Genomic DNA, 22,828 nt, shown 5'->3' on the forward strand with positions numbered 1-22,828 from the left:
CTTTTACATTTCTTTAAACCTGAAAGTTCTTTTATGCAATTTTGTTCAAGATGACAGAACTAAAAGAGCAATACAACCAAGAAAACAAAAGATCTATACAAAAGATTCTGATGGAAAGAAAAGGCTGACCTTTACTTTTTTCTGGTAAGGTTAAATTACCTCGACAGAACCCAACTCATGGCGTTTTTGTGTTTTCAGGAGGCCAGACTATTTCAATCTGATTCTATATAAAGGAGATTCTACAGGCTACAGAGGAAAAGAAAGAAGTAGACAAAAGAAGAGGCCGGATCCAGATAAAACAATGAAACAAAATACTTGGATTAGTGTCCCACACAGGGATCAAATAATATTCCAATTAACTGCAATAATTCGCAGATAAACACTTATTTAACACTTTCTGTAAGGGGGCCAAAAGCAAGGCTCAAAGGCAAGAGTGAGAGCATGTGCCAGATTCCTGAACTTTATTCCTGCACAAAAAAAGCTTTATTCATTCTCGGGCTGCTCTTGTCAGGAGATGCTGGACGGTCAAGGGCTCTTTGCTGCAGCTGTTCTTATTCTCCTTTTCCTGGTCGTCTTTCAAAGCTTTCTCTAGGAAAGTAAGGCTACCTTTCCTTCACCCTCCACCTCCAAAATACCTAAGCTACACATCTGAATAGAAAGAGATTTGCAGCAGGTAATTAGAGGAAAATTACAATCATAAATGAAGTGAGATGAACCAAATGACCTCACACACGAACCTAAATATTGGATATATCCTTTTAGTAACATAATCAGAAATACCATGGCCCTTCGACTACACACCCTAGTTTCTAGGTCTCAGTTTAAAAACAGTTAACGTAACAGAAGTTGTTGCATGCTCGTGCTCAGTCACGACTGACTCTTTGCAACCCCATGGACTGTGGCCCACCGGGCTCCTCCGTCCATGGGATTTTCCAGCAAGAGTATTGGAGTGGGTTGCCACTTCCTCCTTCAAGGGATCTTCCTGACCCAGGCATTGAACCCACGTCACCTGCATTGGCAGGCCTGTTCTTTACCACTGAGCCACCTGGGAAACCCTAAAGTAACATCAGTTCAATTCAGTTCAGTCGTGTCTGACTCTTTGCAACCCCATGAATTGCAGCACTCCAGGCCTCCCTGTCCATCACCAACTCCCGGAGTTTACTCAAACCCATGTCCATTGAGTCGCTGAGGCCATCCAACCATCTCATCCTCTGTCATCCCCTTCTCCTTCTGCCCCCAATCCCTCCCAGCATCAGGGTCTTTTCCAATGAGTCAATTCTTCGCATGACGTGGCCAAAGTACTGGAGTTTCAGCTTCAGCATCAGTCCGTACAATGAACACCCAGGACTGATCTCCTTCAGGATGGACTGGTTGGATCTCCTTGCAGTCCAAGGGACTCTCAAGAGTCTTCTCCAACACCACAGTTCAAAAGCATCAATTTTTCGGCGCTCAGCTTCACAGTCCACCTCTCACATCCACACATGACCACTGGAAAAACCATAGCCTTGACCAGACAGACCTTTGTTGGCAAAGTAATGTCTCTGCTTTTTAATATGCTCTCTAGGTTGGTCATAACTTTCCTTTCAAGGAGTAAGAGTCTTTTAATTTCATGGCTGCAATCATCATCTGCAGTGATTTTGGAGCCAAAAAATATAAAGTCTAACACTGTTTCCACTGTTTCCCCATCTATTTCCCATGAAGTGATGGGACCAGATGCCATGATCTTAGTTTTCTGAATGTTAAGCTTTAAGCCAACTTTTTCCCTCTCCTTTTTCACTTTCATCAAGAGGCTCTTTAGTTCTTCTTCACTTTCTGCCATAAGGGTGGTGTCATCTGCATATCTGAGGTTACTGATATTTCTCCCGGCAATCTTGATTCCAGCTTGTGCTTCTTTCAGCCCAGCACTTCTTATGATATACTCTGCATATAAGTTAAATAAGCAGGGTGACAATATACAGCCTTGACGTACTCCTTTTCCTATTTGGAACCAGTCTGTTGTTCCATGTCCAGTTCGAACTGTTGCTTCCTGACCTACATACAGGTTTCTCAAGAGGCAGGTCAGGTGGTCTTGTATTCCCATCTCTTTCATAATTTTCCACAGTTTATTGTGATCCACACAGTCAAAGGCTTTGGCGTAGTCAATAAAGCAGAAATAAATGTTTTTTGGAACTCTCTTGCTTTTTTGATGATCCAGCGGATGTTGGCAATTTGATCTCTGGATCCTCTGCCTTTTCTAAAACATCTGGAAGTTCATGGTTCACGTACTGCTGAAGCCTGGCTTGGAGAATTTTGAGCATTACTTTACTAGCATGTGAGATGAGTGCAATTGTGCAGTAGTTTGAGCATTCTTTGGGATTGCCTTTCTTAGGGATTGGAATGAAAACTTATCTGACCTCAAATACCAGCTGGCGCACACACCCAGCTTAAACAGCTGAGCCAATGTGGGATTAGGAACCTGGAAAGGCAGGGGGTGAGGGGGCCTAAAGCTGGGAAGGCAGATATAACCCCCAGTTCCCACGGTCTCCCGCTGAGCAGGTGGACAACCCCTCCCCCATGCTGGCAGGAGGTCAGAAGTTAACCCTCAGGGAAGCCTCACTAGAGAAGAACCAGGCTTAGGGACGCAGGTCCACAGCAGGGCTGGAATGAATGTGGAGACGTGGCTGATGCATCCTGAGACGTGATACCCTTCAGCGCCCACCCACCCCCCGCCCCCCTTCACTCAGTGCCCAGCTCCAGGGACCAGCAGTCAAGTGTGGACACCCACGGCAGAAGACAGAAGTCTTCACTCAAGAACTCAAACAGCCCCAGAGAAAACACCTACAGACATCACAGGAGAGACTGACAGGGGTTCCCTGGAGCCTGCTTCTTACACAGTGAAGGATTTTCTGTTTGGACATGCTGAAGTCACACGTCATAGTCTCCTCTGCAGCTGAGTGTAGCTATGTGGTCACGAGTAACATGGATAACTTCTGTGGTGAACATCTTAGACCCTGGAGTTGAGGGAAACACCCTACGGATGGCAAACCTGGGAGTACTTGGAGCTCCAGCCCATGGAGCTGTCCTGTTATCCATGGACCACGGACACATGAGATGTCAAGTGAGAGGAGAACACAACTTCCCCCTTGTTTAAATCACTGTCATTTTGGTCCTTGGCTCAGCAGCCAAACCTGTACCTTAACTAATGCAGCTGAAGACAACCGGGAGGCCCCCAGCAAACGGGCCACTGGGGACCTGACTGACCTACCTGGCATTCAAAGAGTCTCCCCACCCCACTCGTAACACAAAGAGTTTTCTACTGTCTTTGAGTGATCTGTAAATAACTCCCATTGTTTGACTGTGTGAACTATGTACATATGGAATTTATCGTTAGACACATTTATTTGGTTTTGTTTCTTTGGCCAGACCCACATGGCTTGTAGGATCTTAGTTCCCTGACCAGGGACTGAACCTGGGCCCTTGGCAGCAAAAGTGAAGAGTCCTAACCACTGGACCACCAGGGAATTCCCTTGGAATTCTAATTTAAAGTATATTCAAACTGTGAGATATGCTGTTGTCAATAACCTCTTATTTATGGTGTGCAGAACCTGAAGGAGAGTGGCCTTTCATAAGGCTTTTCCTGTAAAACACTCCATGACTATAAAGCATTTCCTCACTTCACAGGTAACCTTACTTTTGTTCTTTAATCATGGTTGTACTTCTTCAAGGCGTCACCACTAGGTACTACATGGAGTCATTTACCTTGAAAAATGTTTTTAAAGAAAAAGATGGGTATCTTTTTTTTTAAAAGAAAAAGATAACAACACTGGTCTCCTGAAATAAACAAGGCTAATCAATACATGCTAGAAATGCTGCAGACGAATCTCCGGGTCTTACATTTGGTGATGGCTCTGTCCTTTCGTACTGTATCTCTTCTTTCCCATTTTCACCTGACTGCGTCATATGGTATGATCTGCCTTCGATGAAAGTGATGTAGTCTTTGTAAGAGCAGAGTGGGCCTGCCAGGATACCCATGAAGTTACAGTTGTAACTTAAATACTCCAAAAGACTGGGCATGCGCCTGCAACAAAGAGACACACTATGTGTAAGACAGACGTTTGCTTTGTGAAAACCAAACAGGAGTGATCAGCTCCAACCTCAACTCCTCCTACCATTTCCAAAATAAAGCAAGCTGTGATTTTCATCTGCCTCCAAACAATAAGAATCTAAAGGTTCAGGATGAAGGAATGATCAGTGGTGTTTCTGGAGAAAAGAATTTCCATCCGGGTCTTTATGAGCCATGGCAAATGGTTTCTATCTGATTTTCTCATGAAACAAAGGCAAGGTGGACAAGATAGGGCAGAAGATTAATCTCTTATTAGTCACTCACTCACTCACTTGCTTAACAAATCTATGTGTGCCCATGCTCCCGGGTCTAGAGACACAGCAGTAAATACCACAGGGGGATTTTGCTTTCAGAGAACTTATGCAACAGCGGCAGAAAATCAACAATAAAAAACAAAGTAATTTCAGACAGCTAAGTGCTACAAGGGGAAGGGGGCATTTTATTAAGAAGCCAGGAAGGCTTCTCTGATCAGAAGATGAGTAAGGGAGTCGTGTGAATGTCCAGGACCAGGACTCCAGGCATAGGGAGCAAAGAGCCGGGGCAGGTCCAGCTGCAGGGAGGCCAGTGCAGTTGGAGGCGCTGAACTGGGGAGGCAGGTGGGACGGGTGTCAGTACGCCGAGGTGGGGAACACAGGGCCTGCCTTACAAGCCATGGTGGGAGCTTCAGATTTTATTCAGAATGTGCTGAAAAACTACAGTGGTGGTTGTGGTGGTGGTGTAGGGGCTCAGTCACTTTGCAACTCTTTGCAACCCCTTGGACTGTAGCCCACTGGGCTCCTCTGTCCATGGGATTTCTCAAGTAAGACTACTGGAGTGGGTTGCCATTCCCTTCTCTACTACAGTAGGGTTTTCAATACCTATGTTTTCAAAAGAACCCCTCGAGCCCCTGTGTATGGATAGAGGAGGGTGGAGGAGGGGCCACCAGGCAGGAGGATGTGGGATCCAGGGGGAGGTGATGGGCCTGGATCCATGCGGGGGACAGCGTCTGAGTACAGCCTGGCAGCACAGCCCTGGGGTCTGCTGATGGATGGGGGTGGGGAGCAAGGGAGAAAGGAGTCAAGGATGTCTCCCAACATTTTTAATTCAGTTGCTCTCAGGTCTGTCCAAATGGCACATGGTATCTACAGTTTACCAAGCGTTTCTAGCCCTCAAATGCAGGAAACCCGGAGAAAACCAGTAACACAGGACACTATGAAAATGCATCAGAAGTGTGTATTTTTTATACCTCAAAACCACCTCCGGGACTTACCTGGTGGTCCAGGGTTAAGAATCTGCCTTGCAATGCAGGGGATGAGGGTTCAGTCCCTGGCCAAGGATTGAACTAAGATCCCACATGCCATGGAGCAACTAAGTCCCTGGACCACAACTAGAGATCCCACATGCTGCAACGAAGACCCACCACAGCCAAATAAAAATATATATATATATATATTAAAAAAAAAAAAACAGCTCCATCTGTCAAGTCTGCCATTCAATGACAACTATAAACCACCACAAATAAAAGAGCAGCTACAGCTGGGGATGATAAGGGGGCTCTTAAACATGTTATAGCCCCATCTGCCTCTCTAAGATGACACGTGATCTCCTAAAAAAAATATGCAAACACTCTCTATGGCCAAGAGGAGCCAACGGAACCTCCTCATAAATGTTTTTATAAAAATAAAACGTAGAGAAAACAGTGCTCTGGTCCACCTGACACTCAGCTAGTTCACCACTTTCTCAAAATGCCTTTTAAATTTTTCTACATTTTGTTGTTGTTGTTGTTTAGTCACTCAGTCATGTGCAATTCTTTTGTGACCCATGGACTACAGCCCTCCAGGCTCCTCTGTCCATGGGATTTCCCAGGCAAGAACACTGTAGTGGGTTGCCGTTTCCTTCTCTAGGGGATCCTCCCAACCCAGGTTATTGAACCCACTCTTGCCTGGCAGGCAGATTCTTTACCACTGAGCCACCTTTCTACATTTCAAAGTGCTTAGAACCTTAAGCACTTTTTCTTGAGGGCTCAAAAGTGATGAGAGCAAGGTGTTTCTGGCAGATTTTCCTTCATAGTTCTTCCCATGTTGGGCCGAGATAGAGACTTTATCACCACCTCACACATAGCACAAGTGCCCCGTCATCACAAAGCTGCAAACAGCCCGTTATGCACCAGCAACAGAGCCTTATTTTCCACACTGCTTATTTCAAGACCAGAACAACACCAAGTTATCTAAGCCGTAGCTCATCTTACCACATCCAACAATGTATCACAATTTGGAAGGACGGGAGATAATTCTGATCTATTAAACTTGCTGAAGTCATTTCTGGCTCAACTGTCATATCAAACGACAAGTCATGTTAGGAAAGAAGCTGATAACTATAACACATGCAATTAAAATTTGAACTGAGCATAACTGTAATACTCTAATTATGGTATCAATGGAAGACTCATTTTTCATTCCATAAACATTGATTTGCTATCAACTGTGCGTGGAAATGTATGAGAGAACTGTGGGCAACAATGAGCTCTGTGATTTTACGTTTGGGTAGCAAATCTGAAAGGAGTCCTCTCTGCCTCCTTCCACTGCTCAGACAAGCAGAGAGTTGAATTTAACCAGCTCTGGGATCTTGCAGGCGGCCACCTGGGAGGGAAAGCGGAGACCAAGGCTGAGTGTCTATTAATGAGCAGTTCCTGGGATGGACAAGGACTCATACGGATCAAAGAGCTCAGATCAAGCTAACCTCTCACCAAACAAATAAATTCAACTGCATATTTACTGATCTATAAAGACTGGCTGTAGTGAACATCAAAAGAGAGTAATTTTAAAGATGGGGAAAGTATAAGAAGATTCTCAAGACATACAACCTGGGATCAAAGGTGAGCACTTCAGGCAGGACCTCCTACTACACGATCCCCTTTGTTTGACAGCCATGCATATACTAGTCCCAGATTTACAGGAAACAAGATGCTTGCAGGATGCTTTTCTTCAAGTAAAATGAGTACCTTATTTCTAATTATATTGGATTAAGGCAGGCCTCGCCAAGAAATTTAGTCCTTAGATGAATCCATAGGGGACCACAATAAATGACATAGCAGCCTATTGCAGAAGGAATTTCTCAAATAGCAAGGTGAATATTCTGCTGGTTCTTCATTATTTCAAAACACAACATCTTTGTGCTGTTTTAACATATTGCAGCCTAGGACCTGCTATCAAGTCATCGGTTTACAAATGGTAGCTGCAATTATTACTCATAATTACTACATGAAGACCATGCAGACTTCCTATCTTCGGGGGAACTCAGAGCCTCTCAGGAGTCAGGATATGGTACACAGGAGGTGCACACAGTATTCAGTGGGTGCCTATGAAGGCAGGCCTAGCCCAGCCAGACTTGCTGCAGAGGCAGCAAGGTTTGGTTCCCGTGAAATAAGAGCCTAGAGGAGGACAAGTCAGCCTTGGCCTTGAGTACACAGGTGTCCTGGCAGAGACAGCGGGGACCTTGGCAGGAGACGATTTATAGGCATGTACCTGACCGCTAACCCCCTCTGTGACGGAGTCAGCTCTTCATCCTTCCGAAACATCCCTGAGAAATAAAAACAGACAATTTATCAGTTATGCTTTCTCCCAAGAAAAGAAGCGTACTTCTTCCCTTGCATCACTTTCCTCATTTGAAATTCATGCCAAAATCCCAATTTTGGTATAACTGGTATAACTGGTCCCTTTCTTTCTCATTATAGCACAGGCTTTGTCACTGAACTGAATGCAAAATTAAGAATAAACAGTGAAGGAAAATGAGCACACTTTAGAAACCTTAGTGTTAGTCACTCAGTCGTGTCCAACTCTTTGTGACCCCACGGACTATAGCCCACCAGGCTCCTCTGTCCATGGGATTCTCTAGGCAAAAATACTGAGTGCGTAGTCATTCCCTTCTCCGTGGGATCTTCCCAACCCAGGGATCAAACCCATGTCTCCTGCATTACAGGCAGATTCTTTACCATCTGAACCACCAGGGAAGCCAAAGCAGAATTCAGTATTTTTCCTGTCTTCCCTCCCTCCGTTTCCTTCCTCTAACAAACAGCAGAAAGTTACGGTAATCTCTCAAACAAAAGGTGGTTAGAATATGGCTTTTTCAGTGATGAAAGATTAATTTCCAAATTCTTACCATCATGAATTTCATAAGCCAAACTAGTGATCTTCTGGGTAATTATCATCATTGGGCTGTGAAAAAAAAAACAAAAAATAAATATTTTAAAAGCAGAAATTTAAAATAATACTTATGATATATGAAAGAGCTTATTCTGCTTATATGACTGCAAAATCCTGAAACTTTTTTAACATAAACAGAGACCCCAAGGGATTCTGAAGACAGAACTCCAGGGCTGCTGAGTCTGGGGAAGGGACGGAAGACAGGGAATCTGGGCTTTCTGCTTTGCTTTAAGAAGAGGGTTGTCCTCTACAGGAGCCTCTGGGGATAGGATTTCAACATATCTTTTAAGAGGGCATAATTCAACCCATAATGCTGAACCTGAAGCTCCAATACTTTGGCTACCTGATGCCAAGAGCCGACTCATTGGAAAAGACCCTGATGCTGGGAAAGACTGAGGGCAAGAGGAGAAGGGGACGACAGAGGATGAGATGGTTGGATGGCATCACCGACTCAGCAGACATGAGTTTGAGCAAGTTCCAGGAGATACTGGAGGACGGAGGAGCGGGGTGTGCTGCAGTCCATGGGGTCGCAAAGAGTGGTACACGACTGAGCAACTGAACCACCACCGGCATGGGATACACAGAGCTCGGCCCCAAGAACTTGCAGGTCACTCCCCCTCACCTAACAGACAAGATCTCATAGAAACCCTGTCACAGGACGACTGCTCTTAAAGTACCAGCAGAGAATCTTCTTCTTCAGTTCCCTTCAAAGTCCGTTCCTAGGTGAACACCACTCTCTCTCGGGAGATTATTCCTCAGCCAAATGCTCCCCCAGGCTGCTTTCAACAGCCAGCTGCCGTTTTAACCTTGGAAGATAGTTTACATGCCTTTGAGGATTATAAAAAATGCCTTGAAACTTCGATTTTCCCAGGGGAAAAGAATAATTTTTCTCACCTGCTTAAATTCATTTCATAGTTTAGCTCAAAAAGGAAAAAAGAAAATACCCTTCGCTCTGGATTTTAATTCTCATATCACCTTAGAACATCATAAAAACAACCAATAAAATAATAAATTTATTTTTCAACTCAGTGACATACTAAACTGCTCAGTTCGTGTGTATCAGATGTTCCCCAAAGGCAAATATTAATATGTGCTTTTTGCATGTATGCTCTCATTGTGCCCACTGGTCACCTGGCAGACCCAGGCGTGCAGAGTGCAGGCTCTCATGAAAGTGAGCTGAGCTGGGGGGCTGGGTGCTGCGAGGCTGTATTGCTGGGTCTAAGAACTATGCTCCCTCACAGGGGCGGAAAGAACATGGAAGCGGGGTTTCCCCAGTTTGGCTCAGTGGTAAAGAATCTGCCTGCTGTGTAGGAGACACAGGTTTGATCCCCGGTCCGGAGAAGATCCCACATACCACATGGCAACGAAGCCTGTGTGCCATGACTACTAAGCCTGTGATCTGCAACTAGAGAAGTCCTCGAAATGAGAAGCGTCCTCGCAATGAGAAGCTTGTGCTCCACAACTAGAGAGCAGGCTCTGCTTGACACAACTAGAGAACAGCCCGCGAAGCAATGCAGACTCACCACAGCCAAACATACACAGATAAACAAATATTACAAAGGAGGAGAAGAAAAAGAAGGCGGAGCACATACAAATACTCCACTCTCTCCAAAGGCTGGCCTCCACCCAAACCACACTCCCTGGAGCTGCTCTGCAAGGGCGGCTCATCTCCTGCTTCAAGTCTCAGCGTAACAGTCACTTTGCACAAGAGGCCCGTGGGCAGCTGTAGCCCCAGGAAGTCACCTCTGCCCAAATGGGACACACACCTTTCACTTCATCTTAGCTTCCTGCTTGCTTTCTTCAAAGAATTTCTCACACTCACGGATGCTTCATTTACCCAGTTACGGAGGGGCTTTAAAAGCTGTCTTCATTCTTTAGGAGGTTCATGTGATAGGGAGCGAATGGTCTTTTTCACCACTGACCCTCCAGAGCCGAGCACACTGCCTGGCACAGGAGATGTGCTGGGTGACTATTTCTAAAATACCACATAAACCCAACCTTCTGAGTGCCCACTCAAGATCCATCACTCCTTATGTAAGTTGATTAGACTCCCTCCCTCATGTCCACTCTCCTCTGTGCTTGAAAACAGTCACCAGACTGTTCTGTAATTATTGGCTTATTTTTCGATCACCACGAAACTCATGGACTACTTAACAGCAGGAACTCTGCCCTATTCACCTCTGCACCTTCGGTACCTGCTGAGTGTGCGTGTGTGTGTGTGCATGCATGCATTCAGTCGCTGAGCTATCTCCAACTTTTGTGGACCACACGAACTGTAGCCCATCAGGCTCCTCTGTCCATGGATTCTCCAGGCAAGAATACTGGAGTGCGTTGCCATTTCCTTCTCCAGGAGATCTTCCCGACCCAGAGATCAAACTGATGTCTCCTGCACTGGCAGGCGGATTCTCTACCACTGTGCCACCTGGGAAGCCCCACCTGCCAAGTAATTGGGCTCAAGGCTCTGACTGGTTTGCAAAAACGTCTCACATCACCTACTGTTTCCTTAACAGATAATCATTAAGCCCGAACACTTCCTTTGGTTTTAAAGGGGTGGTCATTCCACAGCCTCTGGTCCAACCTGTCATGGGCTGGGGTCAGGGAGTGGTGAATGTGAGAATAAAATGACAGAAGACAGAATTATCGCGGAGTGACTGTGGAGGAGTATTTGATAAATGAAGGTAAAAAAATTTTGGCACAGGACAGACAGACTCATGAGAGATGAGGAGAGTCAAGCGGAGGGGAAGGTGGCCAGATGAGTCCAGAACAGGCACAGGACAGAGACCAGGAGACAGAGCGGACAGAAGAGGGAGGACTGGCCTCTCCCATCACACAGAACCTCTTGTGCAGAGGAGATGCTTCTAAATGAAAACACTCCCACAGTTCACGAAGAGACCAGCTGGGGTGGTTTTCCTAACAGTGCATTGTGCTCATAAATACCTGAATGGGGACAATCTGGAGTGACTCACACAGTTTTCACTTACACCTTTATTGACATTTTAACTACCTGTTTGCTTTGGATTCAAAATTTAATCGCCTTCCTGGTCCTAAAAAGTCTGGGCCAGCCCTATGTGAACCAGACTCTCCTGTTTCCCTGGGGTGGAGGCTGCGAGGCAGATGGGAGAGGGCAAGCAATTGGTTTCCCTGCCTCCATCAAGCAAGGAGGGGCCTGGATGGAGCCACCTGTACCTTCTGCGCAGTGACTTCGCTAGATTGAGGTGGAGTCACAGACACTCTCCCCCAGCACTCTACTTGGAACTGGAAAAATATGGAATCTAGCTATTTAAAATAAATACTCAACTGATAAAACAGCTTCAGGTAATATAAAAATATATATATCCATCTGATGTAAAGAACTAAAGAGACTCTAGACTTCTTATAATTTTTTTAAAAGATACAAATTAACTTTCATTATAACTAAAATGTTTACATGCCATCTTTTTTTCTCTACAATGAGTGAGAGTTACAGGATTTGGTTCTGCCATGCGGTCAAACTCAAACTCTAGGTAAACATCACTAGAGAATGATGCTGAAAAAGAACAATCTCTTTCTGAATTGTTCTGTCATCTCTAAGAGACTGCTAAACTCTAAGGATACTGCGACAAAGCAACTGTGAGCACCCACTAGGTACAAGCGGAGAAAGAAATGGCAACCCACTCCAGTACTCTTGCCTGGAAAATTCCATGGATGGAGGAGCCTGGTGGGCTGCAGTCCATGGGGTCGCAAAGTCAGACACAACTGACAGACTTCACTTTCTTTCTTTCTATAGTTCCTTTTAGAGAAGGAAATGGCAATCCACTCCAGTGTTCTTGCCTGGAGAATCCCACGGACATAGAGGCCTGGTGGGCTGCTGTCTATGGGGTTGCAAAGAGTTGGACACGACTGAGCAACTAACACACATACACACACACACCCACACACTAGATACAAGGTCAGCATGCCACCAGGATACAGGGACCTGATAACAGAGCAAACTGGCCTGTCCGCTTTCAGGCATGTCTAAGTACTCAGGGGCTCGTCTGCAAACAGCAAAACCCATTGAAACCAACAAAACCCCTCAAACCTAAAGCCAAAGGAATGCACTGTGAGAGGGGAGGAAAAGGCTTCCGATAGCCATCCAGCCAGCCAGCCAGCCCCTTCACTTGCTCATTTTGAAAACAAGCGTCTAATGAGCGCCTAATAAGACGCCAGGTGCTGGAGACACAGCTGTGAACGAGGCAGGGTTCTCGTTCGTGTACAGGGGAGGGATGGATAACAACTGAACTCAGAGGTAAACACACGGTGTGCCAGCTGCTGCTCTGCGCTGAGCAGAAGAGCAAAACAGGGTGGGGAGGGGAGTGCCAGGACGCCAGTGGGGGCTGGCCTCACCCAGGGGCGACGCTTCACGGAGAAGTTGAGTCAGGGACCAAGCCCCGCAGAGGCAGGCTCACCAGCACCCCTGCCCGGGGTGGGGGGCACTGAGACTGACCTGGCCTGCTGGGAGGCTAGTGAGGACGGGGATGTGGTTGGAGCCGGTGAGTAAAGACAGGACAGATGCTGAAGACAGAAGTGTCGGGATGGTCAGAGTTAGGAGGCTCCCGCAGGGACTGTGAGGACAGGGCTGAGTCCCAAGAGACACTGGGGACCGTGGAGGGCAACAGGCAGGCTGCTCATTAGGTGTTAATGGGTATATTTGCCCCGGGGTAGAGAGGGCTGTGGGGTGCTGGGGGGCAAGAGGCAGGCGAGGATGGCATCTCAGAGCAGGATGACAGCACAGACCCTGCGTAGTGATCCCAGTCGTCTTCTGATGGCAAAGACAGCGGGACCCGATGATGATTCAACAGTGGATCAGAACCCCAGGGCTTGAGACCGGAGGCCACCAAGGGTTTTGACCAGAGGAAAGGAACAGAAAGACGGAGCTGGCTGGGAAGAAATGCAGGAGGAACAGGGCAGGGGCGTTGGGAAGTCCGGGTCAGGCAAGTTCAGTGCGAGATGCTGACTGGACAACCGGGCAGAGAGGTGTGGACAGGCACAAACCAGAAAACGTCCTGACTCCACTACTCATCAACTGTGGACACAGGGGAGCTGTTTTACTCCCCAGCCTCCAAATTCTTATCTATAAAATGGGGATAATAAAGCCACTGTGTGGATTAAATAAAACAGCAACAGGACAAAGGCCATGAATAGTATCCGAGGTACAGCAGATGTCTGATAAAACCCTCGTTCAATAGATACCGGAACCGCTGCTCAGCAGAAGGTACCGGACGGCTGCAATAATTAACTGCTAAGTGCTGTCCCTGAAGGAACCTGCTCTGAAGCAGGAGCTCAACAGGGACGCGAGTAGCTACCTGGAAAAGTGTCGAGGGCCGAACGTGTGAAGAAACGTGCAGAGAAACTGAGTGAGTTTATAGGCAAACACCTGGAACAGGAGCCGCTTCATCTGAGCCTCCAGGAGCCAGGAGGTTGGACGTGCGGGCAGGCTGGGAGGTGTGTTCCCGGCAGAGAGAACCCGGTGGGTAGAAGCAGCAGCATGGGGGCACGGAAGCAGTTACGCGGCTGCAGCATCAGATGAGGCGGGGCAGAGAGGCGAGGCCCGGCACATACGGCGTGGACTCTGAGGGCCAGGGATCAACTTTTTGAGATCCAACCAGTCCATCCTAAAGGAAATCAGTCCTGAATATTCATAGGAAGGACTGATGTTGAAGCTGAAACTCCAATACCTGATGTGAAGAGCTGACTCACTGAAAAAGACCCTGATGCAGGGAAAGACTGAAGGCAGGAGAAGGGGACGAAAGAGGATGAGATGGTTGTATGGTATCACCGACTCAATGGACGTGAGTTTGAGTAAACTCTGGGAGTTGGTGATGGACAGGGAAGCCTGGCGTGCTTCCCTGTCATGGGGTCGCAAAGAGTCAGACATAACTGAGCGACTGAACTGAACTGATCAGCTTTTTAGAGTCGTAAGGGAACACTGCAGATCTCTGATAAATATCATTATACCACACTGCTTTGTGAACAAACATAAAGTCAGGGGGAAATGTTGATGGATGGCAGAAACCAACACAATACTGTAAAGCAATTATCCTTCAATTAAAAATAAATAAATTGAAAAAAACAATCGGGGGAAAGGTTCGGATAGGGAAGGGAACAGACCGAGCAAACCTTATAAAAGACCATGCCTGTTTTCTCCCGGGAACTTGAACTACATGAGTAGCAGCTGGGCAGAACACACTCCCTAACCAAATGTAGGTCAAGGTGTCAGGAGACACCCCCCCCACCGGCTGAAACAGGATATGCAGAACACTATGGACAGTTTATCGGCTGAATAATTTACGCCAACACTATTTACAACATAGTTACTGGGCACAGCAGAGAGCACCAGGAGCCCTTCCAGACTCAGCTCAGCGAGCGCAAGGAGCCAGAGTGAAGCTTTTAGACCACATGGTTGCTCCCTTCTTCTGCTCGACAGGACGGTCACCTACAGAGTACTCAGCCCCCAGCAGAATGTACCGTGCTGACTCAAAAAAATGGCAAATGCACGAACACACAGGGGCAGCCAGTAATAAGATACCGACTGAGTATCTGAGGCTTGCTGCTCAGCTCTAAAATGTATTCTTGATTTCAATGGAAAATATGTCACATATATCTTTTTTTAGTGGATGCATTAACCAACGCTTCACCTCCACAAAGATCAACATATTCCAACCAGAACTCATTTCCTGCCTGTCCCCCAAAATCTGTTCCTCTTCCATCTACAAGAAGGCAAGCATTCACCTTTCCTTTTCTGTCTCAATACCATTTCCTGAATAACCAAGAGGGGTGCTCCTCATTGACCCATAGTCCCAGCATCGTCATTCTGTACATTTATATCCCAGATCCACAGATCTGTTTTCTCTACGCGGACTTCTTGGATTTGGCTATTCCTATGTCAGTCCTACAATATTCAAATGATGTCTGCTTGACAAGCAGTATATGCTTTTATACTGAATCTGCTCCTCTCAAACACTTCTAGCGAAACTTCTCAATTTGCCTAATTTCGATCAAACCTCAATCGCATTACAGGTTAACCAGAGAAAAAGGACTGTTTTTACAACACTGAATGTTACTCTCTGAATAAACAAGATGCTTTGCCAGTCAGTCTTCTTTATGTCCTATAGTAAAGCTTCATAGTATTAGTATTAGTCGCTCAGTTGTGTCCGACTTTTTGCAACCCCATGGACTGCAGCCCGCCAGGCTCCTCTGTCCATGAGATTCTCTAGGCAAAAATACTGGAGTGGTTTGCCATTTCCTCCTACAATAGTTTACTACAAAAAGGTCTACACAAAGGTCCCTACATTTCTTTTTACATGTTTCCTTAAACATTTCATAGTTTTTATTGCTTCTGAAACTCCAATCCTTTATCTATGACATTTTCTAACCAGTTATTGCTGATATAAAGGAAAGCTATTTAACTGTTTTATACTTCTCTTGTACCTATTTTCTGAGGCCAACATGTCAGCTGACAACCTAGCCTTTCAACCTTTCTGCAAAAAGAAGCTTCTATTAACAGGTGAGTCCCTTTAATCTATTCAGCATTTTAAATGTATCTTGAGCCTATCTCTCTATCTACACACACACACACATACACCCATGCACACACACACAAAATCAGTGTTCCACACCTTTGCAAGTAACACTGGCTGGTATGGAAGAGCTCCCATGTGATTCCTCAGCAAGAGCCTGGCTTCACTCCCTGTGTGTCTAACTTCAGGGCACTGGAGAGCTTAGCACAAAGAATGGGTCACTAGATTCAGCTCTTCCTTCCTCAGACTGCCAACACCACTTTGGATGGCTCCCGTATCTACCCTAATTAGGAGCAAGTCAGGATCTTCTGTGCTCATGTGTTGCAACACTCAAGGCTTCTAAATGCTTCTTTTCTCTTCTGCTCACATTAAAACAAAAGGGAGCACTCTAACTTATTCAGCCACAATGGTCTCCTTGAGCTGATTTGTCTCTGTCTTTGTACCAGTTCACTGATGACGCTCACATGTTTTCTCCTAGTGGATAAAAATTACATATTAAACTGGCAGTTTTACATCAGGTTGTCCATCTGTAAAATGCTATATTTCTTCGACACACTTAAATATTTTAAATCATATTCAAGTGAAAAATTTTTATTTTAGTAAAATACTTAAGATCCTATCACATGCATAGTGTTCTTAATGTACACTATCCTCTAAACTGTGGGGTCGTGTAACTAGTTTTTTCCAACAGAATGGGAGAAAAAGTGGAGGGCAGGCATGCTCTCTCTGCTCTCTGCGCTCAGCTCACTACGGGACACACCATTCCCTCGATTTAATCAAGAGGATTCTAGAGACCCTGAAGTAGGTGGGGCCACAAGAAAGGAGCCTGGTTCCCTGAATGATTGTGGGGAGCAGAGGTCCCCTCCTCAGTGGGCTGGTGTGAATGAGAAATAAACTTGCTTTATGTAAAGTCACGAGAGCAATGTGCTTCATTAGTGGTTAGCCCACCCCTAGCTAGAGAGTGACGAGAGTTTAGAATAGCAGATATGGGAAATAAAAAAGGTAATGACTAAGATAAAAACGAAGAAGGGGTTATGAGGCTCCAGTGAACACTGGATCACACGAATTTGTACTTCTACTAATTCTTATTAATAAACTGCAATCTGCTATGTTAAACTACTTAGTAAATGTGGAAGTTTAAAAATATACATAGCTAGTTCCTATTTTCATTACACTAAGATGACAACATGTGACCTAGGCTAAGTTCATCAATATTCAAGGTGGCCCAATACACCTACTGATTCTGCTTAACAGCTTTTTGCTTTAAGAATTCCTGCTGTTTATAAGTTGACAGTGAAAGTGAACTCGCTCAGTCATGTCCGACTCTTTGCGACCCCATGAACTGTAGCCTACCAGGTTCCTCTGTCCATGGGATTTTCCAGGCAAGAATACTAGAATTGGTTGCCATTTCCTTCTCCAGAAGATCTTCCCGACCCAGGGATTGAACCCAGATCTCCCACATTGTAGGCAAACGCTTTTCCATCTGAGCCACCAGGGAAGTCCTTTATAAGCTCATAGCCAACATCTATTCTCTTCTTCTGTATGTCAGGTTATTTCTGAATTCTATTCAATATATTGCTAATTTGACTACCTAGTTTTTTAGTGTATTTAATATTTTGCTTTGTCTTGGTTTTATTTGTTCTTTTAGATATAGTCTTTTATCCAAGTCTGGTTTTAAAATCTGTTTAACTAAAGTAAAATCCACTTTGATATCACTAAGAAGAAAAAGATAATTCATCTTCTGAAATTGTCCTGTTTTATAACAGTGACTTTTCTTTAAGCTCACACAACGTTGGCTCTTTTCTAGTGTTCAACAATTTATTCGTAGATGCCATGATTTGTTTCATTTTCTTTTTTCCACTTACTTATCCTTCAGTTGAATTTACTGGTCATTATTTATCCTGTACAGATAACTCAAGGCCTACTTAAAAGCAGATCTTCTGTGTCTTTTTCAACAGAGAAAGCTGTCAGGCTTGACATATACACCGTAGAGTTTTATCTTCAACTTCCCCACCCAGTACGCAGATGTTAGCAGGTGTCCCTCTATAAAGACGGGGAAGAAGTTCATTTTTAAGGACTTGGATTGCATTTATCTCATAAGAGACATTCAATCAGTTCTGTTACAGGCAAAAGACCCTTTCAGAACCAAGGAAGGATTAAACTTCCTCTGAAGAAAAACAAAGCCTGAAGTTATTTCTACCACTCACTAGAATACTGAATATTAGAATGTAAAACATTTCATAGATGTGAAATGCATAAAAGAAAAACACATGTTCAAGTGCATTCTCATGGAAATTCAGACTGACAAAGCTAGTCCGAGGACTTGCATCCAAAGACAGTCCCACAGTGTGTTAAGAAGCAAGAACAAGCCATCAGATGTTACACAGCAGTTGGTGAAACACTGTACAAAAGGGATTCCAAGAAGGGAGGGAGGAAGCAAGGGAAGGAGGAAGAGAGAGAGGGAGAAGAAGAGACGGGTAGCAAGGAAGCAGGCTCAAAGGGGCTGATTTTCAATAGTTATTGCTGCTGCTGCTGCTAAGTTGCTTCAGTCATGTCTGACTCTGTGTGACCCCACAGACGGCAGCCCACCAGGCTCCCCCGTCCCTGGGATTCTCCAGGCAAGAACACTGGAGTGGGTTGTCATTTCCTTCCCCAGGGGATCTTCCTGACCCAGGGATTGAACCCAGGTTTTCTGCATTACAGGCACACGCTTTACCGTCTGATCCACCAGGGAAGCCCAGAATTAGAAAATGCTTTCAATATCAGCATGTCATACAACAAATTTTATTCCCATATATTTAGAAATTTTACAAAAGTCAATTAAAAAAAAGTTATTTTTGTGACTTACACATCACTATAAAAGACCACTTTAAAAGAAGAAAAATGTTAAATTTACAAAAAGAATTTTAAATGAAAAAAGTTTTTCATTTGAACTACTAAATGGAACTATATTTTGTCTTTTAACCAACATGTTAGAATAGATAAACAGACTTCTGAATCAAAGTTTTCATCTTACCCTGAAAAATCAGCAGAATATTGTCCATAATCAAAGATATAGACTCTAGTGATTTGGCATACTGTGAGGTATCCCAAAGCAAACACGAAACAATATCTGGAAAACAAAAACAAGCTAGATTAGTGAAATAAAGAGATTCATTTTGTTAAAAAAAAATACATTTTAAACTAACATATTACCTATATGATATGGTTCAAAAATTGTAAACATCACTAGATCTACTCCACAAATGGCTTTCTTTGATAAATTGTAAAAATTCTTTACTAGTGTCTGCTTCAGTTTCCTTAAATTTTGTACCATTTTCAACGGCAAACACATTTAGTTCCTACCTTTATTCATTTTTTCCTTCTGAAAAACCTCCATATAACAGATTATGTATCTGAAAGTCATGCTCACAATGTAAAACTGAATATGGTAAGTACTGGTATCTATTTATTTTTCCTTCTTTTTAGAAAACAAAATCTAGTATGAAAATATTTGGCTGAAACACACATCAAACAAGTTCTTAAGAGTATTTTTAAGACTTGTCCTCAATCATCTAAAATCATAAACAGTGTGTATCAGGTGGTATTTACTCACATTTTATAAACATAAATGTTTAATAATTTTCAGTCTTAAGATGTATGGGAGAGAGCTACAATAATTAAAAACATCAGGATTTCCCTGGTGGTCCAGTGGTTAAGAATCCGCCCATCAATGCAAGGGACATGGGTCCAATCCCTGGTCAGGGAAGATTCCACTTCCTGCAGGGCAACTAAACCCACGTGTTGCAACTAGTGAACCCACACTCTACAGCCTGGGCTCTGCAACAAGAGAAGCAACCACAATAAGAAGCTCGCGTACCACAACTAGAGAGTACTCTCCACACCCCCCCCACCTGCTGCAACTAGAGAGTACTCTCCACCCCCTCCACCGCCCCCACCCTCCCCCCCCCCCCCCCCCCACCTGCTGCAACTAGAGAAAGCCCGGGCATAACAACAAAGAACCAGCATAGTCATAAATTAATTATTTTTTAAAAAGAATTTAAAACATCATCTGGGAGAACTAATTTACATATCAAGAGAACAGAAATTCACAGACTCTAGAATATATATCACTGTGTAAAATGAAGGCTGTAATGCATATCACATATGTAATACATATTATATACATATAATATGTAATGCATATTAGCAGGAGTGAATGGATTATCACCTAATGAGTTAAACAATTTGGGTGGGTGAATGGAGCTATACCTTCATCAAAACAATCCTAGACAGATAAAAGAATTAAATATACAGTATAATACTAAAACACATACGGGCTGTGGATAAGTATTCAAATGTCCTCAAATTGGTGAAGGACTTTCTAAACATACATAACACAGAAGAAATCAATAGAAAAAAAAAACCCAATGTAGTTAATTTAAAACATTAAACTTCTCAAATAGGCCATTTAAGAGGTTTTAGGAAAGGGTCCTTTCATACTTCAGACAAACAGGTAATTCTGATCTACTTGGATTATTCCTGAGCAAAGACGTCTGCACTAGATAACTGAAATAATCTTTAATAAGAGTTTAGCACACTAAAACTAATTATAACTTAAGATAGCTTGACCAAGCAGGGTTTATTGGATAAATGCAAAAATGATTCAATATAGGAAGCCAAACTTAGTGGTGTAGAAGTATTTATACCTTGGTAATTGGCAAACACTATAGATTATTCAATGAACATGAATTTGAGCAAACTCCAGGAGATACTGAAGGACAGGGAAGCCTGGAGTGCTGCAGTCCATGGGGTCACAAAGAGTCAGACATGACTTACTGTCTGAACAAACAAATAGATTATTCAAACCAGAGATAATCAAACCAAAGCCTGTAGAATAAGTCTCACTCCCCTGCTTTGCTTCCATCAATCAAATTTTGTTTGACCACTCAAGGCCATTTACATGTAAACTGTTTATGGCTGCTTTGGCCTCAGAACACCTGAGCTGAACAGTTGCAGCAGCATCTACAAGGCCCTCAGAGCCTAAAATATTTACTATTTGGCTCTTGATGAAAGAAGTTTGCTGACCCTAATCAGAAGCAATGAAGAGAATGCTAATAATACACACTAAACTTTTAAAAGTATGTCATGACCTGCAGCTCTGACATTGTGAATAGCCCCCCGCTCAAAGAAAAAACCCAGAAAATCTTATTCTTCTAGCATTCAAAAACTATTATTCAATTCAGCAAAGAAGTTGCTCTTACTCACATTATGGACAAAAAGAGAAAAGTGTCAACCTGTATCTTTAGTGTTTCACTTTCAACTTACTCATTAACATAAACAAAAATATCAACCAACATTCATTAACTGAACCACATTTGTTTGCCCATGATGCAAGCAACTTCTTCACTGAACCGGAAAAATCTGTGGTCTAATTCTGTCAACTCATAATTGAATTGCGATCATGGATTAGTTATGAGTTTGTCAAAAATCAATGAAAGCATTCTGTAGAATCAAAGAAAAAAGAGGGGATACATGTAGCTGGCATGGTATGAATTCCTTCTACACAGAAAAAGGATCTGATGGCTGTAGCAGCAACCACCTTGCATCCCTGAAGTAGTGAGCTAACAGGTGAAGGATAGAACTGCAAAACAAGAAAGAAACCTGCCTCTTTTAATAAACACTGTTGAGCAATATACTGGCTCTGAATAACCTAAGTCCAGAAAAAATCTGAGGTGCTGGGTTTTCTCCTATTATCCAGAACTGAAATGCATTCCAAAGCAATACCAAAGTGCACCACATTTTCATTGTTATCTTTTGAATTAGGCTGCAGGGAAGGGTGACGGGGAAAGCCTCTGATTTGTCAAGTGGTCTCATACTCCCTGCAACTGACAGTTTACAGGTGGGTGTGAAACTTAAGTACTGTCAGTGAAACAAGACACAGAGCTTTTAGAAAGGCTATCTCCTTAAACAGCAAGTAGGACACTTGCTGAGGAGGGCCTGTCAACCCACTCCAGTATTCTTGTCTGGAGAATCCCCTTGGACAGAGGAGTCTGGTGGGCTACAGCCCCTGGGGTTGCAAAGCGTTGGACATAGCTAAGCAACTAAGCAGAGTACAACACAGGACCCCTGCTACTGCTATGTCAATTAAGCCCAGCTAGCCTACAGACAATCTGGTGAGATGGTGAAGCAGAAAACCTAAATAAAAGAAAATACAGAACTTTCTGATGCCCTCATAAAAACAGAGTTGCTGAGTTAATCAACAAGAACTGCCTCGCCTCGTGACCTTTCCCTGGAACGGTGAATCTCTCTGCACTGGTTACCATTATACCCCTATGAGTTATACCATTACACCATTATGAGTTGGGATTTCTGCTCTGTGCAGTTTTAAAAGCATCCTGATACTACCATCCTTTATAACAAAATGAAATCAATAAGATTTGAAGAGTTCCAGAGAGAACATTCTATTATTCATTCAAATATAAGTGCTGAATTACTGCCCCATTTTAAACAGAGAAACCACATCTAAAATACCCATTCTCTAGACATTAGATATGAAGTGGAAATTGTTCAGGGAAAAACAAAGTGCTCAGGGACTATGGGAATTAATGGGCTTGAAATGCTGAGAACTGAAAAAGAGGAAAACAGGCAACATCACCAAAAGTTTCAAAATCTTGATGGAAAGAAAGGCAAAAACTAAGTGAGCCGTTGTTTTAATGTGAAGTCAAATGAAACTCATCACTTTCAGGGTGCTCAAGTTCAGGGGGCTTTGGGTGCAGCCCCAATTCAGGAAAGGTCAACACATCTGAGGGCTAACTGTGGTGTGGGCTTAGTTGCCTGGTCGTGTCCAACTCTTGGGACCCCATGGTCATAACCCACCAGGCTCCTCTGTCCATGGGATTTCCACCTGGGAAGCCCTACTAACTATACAGTTCAATTTACATGAAATTCCAAAACAGATAAACTGATCAAAGGTGGTAGAAAAAGCAGAGAGCAAGCGGGTTGCAGGGGGCTGGACTGTTAAGATT

At 43.9% G+C, this 22,828-nt stretch overlaps 1 protein-coding gene across 2 annotated transcripts in view; it reads right to left on the reverse strand.

Annotated features, from left to right (window-relative positions):
• The window catches only part of MBOAT2 (membrane bound O-acyltransferase domain containing 2), a 99,669-nt gene that overhangs the window by 10,013 nt on the left and 66,828 nt on the right, over positions 1–22,828 (reverse strand). For both annotated transcript variants that reach the window (XM_043917023.1, XM_043917024.1), the window contains exons 4-7: positions 18,838–18,933; positions 8,240–8,295; positions 7,606–7,660; positions 3,874–4,057 (exon numbers count right to left, since the gene is read on the reverse strand). In XM_043917023.1, coding sequence (XP_043772958.1) covers positions 3,874–4,057; positions 7,606–7,660; positions 8,240–8,295; positions 18,838–18,933 — 391 coding nt within the window. The remainder of the gene's footprint in view (positions 1–3,873; positions 4,058–7,605; positions 7,661–8,239; positions 8,296–18,837; positions 18,934–22,828) is intronic.

This window comes from Cervus elaphus, chromosome 11 (assembly GCF_910594005.1).
Source record: "Cervus elaphus chromosome 11, mCerEla1.1, whole genome shotgun sequence".
Taxonomy (NCBI): Eukaryota; Metazoa; Chordata; class Mammalia; order Artiodactyla; family Cervidae; genus Cervus; species Cervus elaphus.